Source organism: Emydura macquarii, unplaced genomic scaffold, assembly GCF_026122565.2.
Source record: "Emydura macquarii macquarii isolate MOO-44397 ecotype Brisbane River unplaced genomic scaffold, CSIRO-AGI_Emac_v2 contig_1790, whole genome shotgun sequence".
NCBI classification, from domain to species: Eukaryota; Metazoa; Chordata; order Testudines; family Chelidae; genus Emydura; species Emydura macquarii.
The window spans coordinates 18,734,445-18,742,772 of NW_027131927.1; the positions used below are offsets into that span (position 1 = coordinate 18,734,445).

The 8,328-nt window shown below is 43.5% G+C and overlaps 1 protein-coding gene across 8 annotated transcripts in view; it reads right to left on the minus strand.

The window, feature by feature from the left end:
- The window catches only part of RUFY3 (RUN and FYVE domain containing 3), a 71,547-nt gene extending 65,541 nt beyond the window's left edge, over nucleotides 1-6,006 (minus strand). For all 8 annotated transcript variants that reach the window (XR_010921510.1, XR_010921512.1, XR_010921511.1 and 5 more), the window contains exon 1: nucleotides 5,640-6,006. Coding sequence is in view for 5 of the 8 variants with exons in the window: in XM_067557019.1 (XP_067413120.1) it covers nucleotides 5,640-5,979 (340 nt within the window). In the remaining 3 variants the exon portion in view is untranslated. The remainder of the gene's footprint in view (nucleotides 1-5,639) is intronic.
- Nucleotides 6,007-8,328: the final 2,322 nt, after the last annotated feature.

Below are 8,328 nucleotides of genomic sequence, written 5' to 3' on the forward strand. Positions count from 1 at the left end.
AAACATACTATGCACATTCTACACACCGCCATGAATAACTAGGCAAGCTGATCCCTCCAGACAGATCAGGTCCTCAGCTGGTGCTGTACATTGGACACAAGATGGCACTGTGCATTTGGACAGATTTCTGTTAAGCTTGCATAGCATTATACAAAGTCGTTGCCATCTGTACTTTAATCCGTTCACTACGACGCGGTGTGCACATTTACTTGCAAGTATCGATCACCAGGGCAGTTTTGCTTTTGCTCTTATTACAATGGATTGTGGGCTCTGTTTCAATCAATGCCTTGCTGCTTTTCATATTTAGTGAGAGTTGCATGTTGGTTTTTCTTTATTGGTATATTTAATTGTGTGGTGGGGGAGGGGGGTCTAAACTACTCCAGACACAAAGAAGGGGGACACGATCAACTAAGTTTGAGAAGCACTGCTATAGGATAATCATCCCCCATCCTTAATAGGGGCATAAGCAGGAACCAACTTTTCATTCTCTGTGGCAGTAAGACAGGCAGACAGGATTTTCACCTTCCACATAGAAGGCACGTATCTCTTGTAGAAATGGCAATTTGAGCCCTGCAGGTTGAAAATACAAATGGGCAGGAGTGGAGAATTTTCTAGGCTCAAGGAAAAAGATGGAATCCATTACTTCCATGAATACAGTGACAGACTTTTCTCTCTACCAGTTTGCACAACACAAAGGTGCTTCAGAATTTAGAATACCCAATATGTTATGAAAAGTACAAGCGAACAAGGAGAAGGAAGAAGATATCAGAACCATCATGATCAGATGGCCTCCCACTGGAAGCCAACAGGAATTTTTCAGAGTAAAGGCAGCTCAATCAGGCTCTTAGTTTTTGTTTTAAAATCCTTCATGGATTTATTGCAGCTTACCTCACCTAAATAAATTTTATTCTCCTATCTGTTCCCTCTGCTTATCTAGCACTGGCTGCATCTTTGCTTCTTGGATGGACAGTCTCACTTGCATTCATTCAGGAGCAACTCCCATTGCCATGAATAGCTTTCATCTCTGCTTTAACTCTTCATCTCAGTTCAAGTTTTAGCTGAAGACATATGTTTCTGGTCTTTCTTTGTCTTTAGTGTTTCTCTCTCCCTATGCTACCTTTTTGTTTTAAATTCAACAGTAATGCTGTCTGGGATACCATATGTATAAGTCACTAGACAAAATAAACCTGTTATACTGTATGATAAATTCTTGGTGTCTTCATTCTTCAACATCGCTGAACATCGTTATAGAATTTTTAGCACACCTGTCACCAGGGTATCTAGGCCCAATATGTTATCAGTACATGGCAAGCATGGAACTCACACCTGCAGCTCTGGTATTACTAGCATTATGCTGTAACTGACAGACCTAGATAGCCCACACTTCAGTTTAGTTTAGTTGTAAAACTAGCAGCATTTTGTACAGTAAGAAAAAAAATCACAAGATTATTTGGTATAGATTGACGCTGTAGATATCTAACAGCTACCAAGACTATAGTTATTTATTTATCATGAACATACTTTATATTTTCAGAATTTTCAACTCTAAACTTACGTAGCCTTACAGTTTAAAGGCCTCCTTTTCCCCAGTCTCCTTAAGTTTACCATTCATACCCTTAGTGTCATCTACATTTGAGCAGGGAGTTGTGATTCCTAGCTTATGTAGATGTACTCATGCTATCACCCCTCAAGATAGTACCTAAAAATAACAGTGTAACAATGGTGGACCAAGCTATCCATCTGAGCAGGTACCCAGTTATTTGTAGGCGCTAGCTCAAGCAGAGCTAGCACAGGTACGTCTACATGAGCTGGGACTCAACTCTCAGCTCAAATGTAAAAATACCCTTAGTCTCAATATGTATTACTTTCTTCAATTTCTAAAACACAGTATGTGTCTACAGCCTTCCCTCTTCTATTACAGCTTTCCCTCACAGCCAGAGTCTATGAAAACCACATGGAATTTACAAAGCTTATGCTACCTCATTTTCCAACTTGACTGTAGACCAGTATAAAGTTCTCCCTTTATTAGAACACAGAGAATTAAATGTTCCTTCAAAGCATTTTGAAGTACAGTTTTTCTGTTGATGTGTGTACTGGTCATTTACTAGTAAGAGCCTTGTAATATACACAGAATGCCATATCCATGACAAACCACATTTTCAGCTGAAAGTACTTATTTTCTTTACTTTATCGTTCATAACAATCATAACCTCCATGTCAGGCATAACCCAGCTGATCATTGCTGGGAAAATGGCCCTTTATACCCTCAAGCCCTCAACTCCCATAATCATTAATTGCAAGGAAATACCATTTCTGTTAGTTGTATTTAAAACTCTTCTCTCAATTTACTGCTGTTCTGGAAGGGATTACAATTTATAACATGCCTTTAGATTCTTGTATGAGAGGCACTGTAAGTGCAAAATACAGAAGTCATCTTACTACTCCTTAGTTTACCTTAATTTCTAAAATGATGTGGGGTAGCAAAGGTTAAGGAGTCCGGCAGAACCACACACACACACAAGCAAAAGTTTCAATTCTGGTTGTGTAGGAATGCCAAGCAGAAAAATATTGCCTGATGCAAGGGCTGTCTCAAGACATGATGATATGACTAAGGAATATTTTAGAAGTCTGAGTGAAACAAGGCTGGACCTCACTGTCACATATGGACTTCCCTATTATCAACACTGTAGTCTTCTGTGATAGGGTGACCTGCTGGCTTTGTGAAGTATGTGTATTAGGGGAGATTTCTGTAGCCTATAAAACTCATGTTGCATGTAGTATGGCACAAACGGCTTATGAAAGATCATATTTTTTTCTTCTTTCCTCCTTCTGCTTTATGTAGAGTTATGCTGAATTCTTTTTCTGTCTGAGTTCCTTTCTCACTTTCTTTTGGGAAACAAATGACCACCAGAGTGTCCTGACATATGGGAATGGGAATAGATGGTCTTATCAACAAATAGCCGAAAGAGACAGGGACCAATTCCCTAGGTTTAATCCTGAAAATCTAGGTGAGGCTTGATGAGGAAAGCAGAGTCAGGGGCTAATCAGGACCAGATAAAAACTGTTCTAAGTTTGGGGAGAAGGTAAATCAAACATGGTAAACTATTGGCCTGTTGAACCCACTGACTCTGGAACAATTAAGCTTCCTGTGCTGGCACTAAACCTCAGAGGACAGCACACTGGGGGAAAAAAACCTGGCTGGGGAACCTGAACGTTGACTTTGGGATGTTTGTGTTTGGAATATTTTGACACATATCCTTTTCCAGCTCAGGAGGGGACAAACAAAACTTTTATTTCACTCTAGAGAGTGAGTGAGAAAGCACATATGAATTGTTTTATGAAAACCAGATCCACCACTCAAGGCATCCCTGCAACATCTTTACGCCTTTATAGACCACCCCACCAATAAAAACACCGACCTCACAGAGCACTGTACTACTACTATAATAATAATCATAACCACTCAGAGATACCTCAGGAAGTGGTAAAGCCTCTGAGGCCACGGAGTCCGCAGGAAAGTAGGGCTAGTCCCTGCTCTGAAACATAAAGCAAATCCCTCCAGAAAAAACTATAAACACTTTAATTGTTAATTCCAAAGGAGTGAGACTTGGCAGAAGAGTCTGCTGCTACTGCCAAAACAGTGAATGAGCAAGTGTTGCTACTGCCTGTGATGAAGAAAGTGAGAATGAGATGAAGATTGCTAATCTGCATGCAAGTTTGGCCCTGGAGAAGCAGACAAGCAGCACCATGTGAACAATTCGTATTTCCTCTTCCCATTACTTCCTGCTATGTCACTACATTAATATCTCAGTCAGTGAATAGGAATTGAACTCCTGACACAGGGTGTCACATGAGCAGCTATCACCCTGCAGGTAGAGCACAGTGCACCTTTATATATATTTTAGTAGGTTTCTTCCAAAAACTTCTGTATTACAAACAGCTGCTGCAGGGCAACACCTCAAAAAGAGAGGAGGGCAATGGACTAGGAACTCTTGAGTTCTTATACTGGGGCTTTGACTCTTTCAGCCTTGGGCAAATCCATTAAGCTCTCTGCTTCAGTTTCCCCATTTGTGCAATAGAGACCTACCTAAAAAGGGTGTTGTCAAAATCAGCATTTGCAAGACATTTTGCAGATCAAAAGCACTATATAAAATGTTAAGTATTAACAAGAAAACCTTGAAATATGCTAAATTCCTCTTTGTAAGCAGTGTATGCATGTAATAGGGCAGCTTAAACACTTCCACACTATAACCAGCCTTTGCTACACACCACAAATAACCCATCCCCTCTCACAAACAGACTGAAAAACACCACCACACAGTTACATCATGCAGGAGGGTATGTACATATATATTCCTTCAACCTTGTCAAATGGAGAAAAACACCCTGTCTAACTTGTATTTGCTTTAGGACCCAGCCACAGGAGACAGTCAAAGCCAACCTATCGCTGAAAACCCACACCCATCCTCTCATCCAAGGGTGGCAATTAAACTTCAAAGGACTGAGCGCTGCTGGTTCCCCAAAACAAAAGGAGTGTGGAGTGAAGAGGCTCATGATTATTTTTGAAGGGGTAGCTGAGTTTGTGGATAGCATTTCATGCAACTGAGCATACCGAGCATCTCTTCAGTGTGGCTCACACAACTTCCAAGGCCCCACCAGCATCCTCCTGTCTCCCAGCTTCAGTTCAGACACACACATTTTACTCTCCTGTGGGAGAGATGACAGGGAAATGACAGCTACACACCCCCTCTTCTGAAGAAACCACCACCAAATTAAAGGGAGTTCTGGTGTGATTTCCCCATATCCAATGGAGTCATTCCTCTCTGAATACTGCTAACTCATTCCTGCCAGAAATAACTGATCCCCCTAGGTTCACAAAAATATGAATCAGAGTACCACAAGTGATAAATCAAAACTAATTTACAGAAAAGCATATCCCCAAAACTACCTGCAGCCTCTTTGCCCTCACCCCCTCTTCAAATTACAAAGTCAGTCCACCGTGCTATATTATAGATATAGTCAATATATTTTTCACAAACAAGGTATAAACATTTCCACCAGACTAATGCAGCTTAATGTCAGTTCCCTTGGCTAGTTGTGTTGCCTCCTTAGCAACCAAGCTAGTTTTCCATTTAAGTGGGAAATCAATAACCCCTGCCTCTTACCCCTCTCTGACACCCGCATCCCCATGCATCAGGGGTTATTGACAGGCCAAGGGGATTCTGTTTGAGAGATGCCCTTGTCGAAACAGCGACAGCAAGTCTCAGGGGTGCGGGGGGGAAGGAAGGCTCTACAGCTGCACCCACCAAGAAGACCCAAGTTCGAATCCAGGGGAGTCTGCGGGGAGAGAGAACTGGGGAGGGAAAGGGGAGGTGTGTGTAGGGAATCCCAGTGTAAGGGGTTGTTAAGGGAACTGGAAGGTCCTCAGTTGAGGGGGGAAGGAGGGAGGGAGACAGGTCTGGAAACCCATGGCTGGAAGGGAGTAGAGAAAAGGGAAATGTTGGGGAAGGACAGGACACGAGGCATACCAGGGTGGGGCCTGGGGGATGGGGGAGGGCTGGCCCCAAGGAGAGTGGGAGCCAGGCGGGGAGGAGAAGCCCCGGGAAGGCGGTGCTGAGGGGGGCGGTGTCGCTACTCACGGGTGCCGGCTCTATCCTGCCCCGGGGAGCTCAGCAGCAGCACCGGCAAGGCGGCGGCCCCGCCGCCGGGGGGTCTCCACAGGCTCTGCGGCTGCAGCCCGAGCGGCGCGGCGCCTCCACGGCCGGGATAAAGCAGGAAATACGGCGGGGAGTCGGGGGGCGCCTGCCGCCCCGCGGCTGCTTCCTCCCCCGCCCCGTCCGCGGCCTCCCCTCCCCCGGGCGAGGGGCTGCGCCGCCCCTGCTGCTCCATGGCGGGGAGCGGCCGCGCGCCGGCTCCGTCCGGGCAACTTTCTCCGCCGGGCAGGGGGTGCAGTGGCTGCTGCGAGTCCGCCTCCGCCATGGCCACCGGCGGCAGCGCCTGGCTCCGCCCCGGAACGTCCCGCTCCGCCCAGCCAGCCCGCAGCCCGCGAGGACTGGCCGACCGGGGCGCCATCCGCCTTCTGAGGGGGTTAAATCTGCCCCCCTCACAGCCGCCCCGCCAAGGGTTAATGACACCTTTAGACCCACACCGCTGGTTCCGCTCCACCCCACACTCTCAGGGGTTGAGCCCTCACAACACTACCCTCCCCAGTGCCCCCGCCACGCCTGGGGCTGTTAAGCTATTAACCCCCATCCCCCGAGGGGTTCACCTCTAAGGGGAGTTCGCCACCCCCAGCACATTTAGCCCCTGAAGCCGTCTGAACCACACACACACAGGTGGGAGGGTGTTACAAAGTCTCTCCTGGGGGGCGGCCCAGCCCCCCACACTCCTCTGCACACTCGCTCACTATGTCCAGTTCCTCCGTCCCTCCCTCTCACTTGGGTGGTGTGAAGATACAGATTTCTCCCTTGTCTTTCTTTCTCCAACTCCATTTCTATCTTTTAACTCCTTCCTTGTGTGATTTAACGCTGTAAGTCAAGGGTTTTTTGGAGCAGGGGGCAGTTTGTGTCCAAGATGTTCTATTAAACAAAGTTGTACTGCACATACTAGGTAGTATTAACAAGTGTACATAGATCTAATAACAAGTGTACATACATTTAATTAGTCAGAAGCTCTCCATTCATCTTGCAAACATGATTTCCAGCAATTTTCATTTAGTTTACAATAGCAAAATGTATCAAGTGCTGTTTTCCCCCTAAATATGTACATTTGTAAAATGAGAGATACAAGAGTTTGCTGTACCTCTCTCTGCCAATATATTAATGTCCTTATATGGCCCTCATCACTGTAGCATATGACACACAGTGTCTGATAACTATTTTATCTTTGTCTTTCCATTTTTCTGGTTAGATACATAATATTAATACTTTGCACTCCTATTGCACTTTTTGTTTTCCAAGCACATCATACATATTAATTTCCTTTCTAAAACAATATCAAACATTCAAATGACAACAGTGGAGCTATAAACATGGTAACTTTAGTGCATGTATATTCAAACCTGAGGACTAAACCACTATTTGTATCAGTTGTCCTTAATCACATGAGGAGTGTCCCCCTTTGTAAGGAATACTTAGATGAGTAAACTCTGCAGACTTAGGCCTCAGTTATTTTCTCTCATATGTTATTTACCAATACTGTAATACCAATTAAGGACTAATATTAAGAGGTACTGTTGACAAAAGTTTTTACCTTTGTTAATATCTATAATACTACATAAATATTAAGAATTACTTTCAAAACTTCAGTGACATGGGGAGGTTAATTTATACCTGAGTTATTTGAATTCCCAATATATCTATTCCAAATAAAAGCTAAAGTTGATTGTTTACATTTTTACTTGACTAGACAAAGTGTCTAGTATAAATAAATGCAAAGTAATGCACATTAGAAAACAGAATCTCAACTATATATACAAAATGATGGGGTCTAAATGAGTTGTTACCACTCAAAAAAGAGATCTTGGAGTCATTGTGGATAGTTCTCTGAAAACATCCACTCTATATGCAGTGGCAGTCAAAAAGGCTAACAATGCTGAGAATCATTAGGAAAACGATAGATAAAACAGAAAATATCATATTGCGTCTTCATAAATCCATGGTACACCGACATTTTGAATACTGCATGCAGATCTGGTCACCTTGTCTCAAAAAAAAAAAAAAAAAAAAAAAAAAATTTGGAATTGGAAAGATACAGAAAAAGGCAACAAAAATGATTAGGGGTATGGAAAAGCTTCCATATGAGGAGAGATTAATAAGACTGGGACATTTAAGCTTGGAAAAGAGATGACTAAGGGGGAATATGATAGAGGTCTATAAAATCATGCCTGGTGTGGAGAAAATAAAAAAGGAAGTGTTATTTATTCCTCATAACACAAAAACTAGGGGTCACCAAATAAAATTAATAGGCAGCAGGTTTAAAATGAACAAAAGGAAGTATTTCTTCATACAACCCACAGTCAACCTATGGAACTCTTTGCCAGAGGATGTTGTGAAGGTCAAGACTATACAGGGGTTAAAAAAAGAACTAGATAAATTCATGAAGGATAAGTCCATCAATGGTTATTAGCCAGAATAGGCAGGGATTGCTGTTTGCCAGTAGCTGGGAATGGCTGATGGGATGGATCACTTGATGATTACCTGTTCTATTCATTCCCTGAAGCATCTGGCATTGGCCACTGTCGGAAGACAGGATACTGGGCTAGATGGATCATTGGTCTGGCCTTGTATGGCCATTCTCATGAGCACATTCATCTTTTCAGAGGGGTTC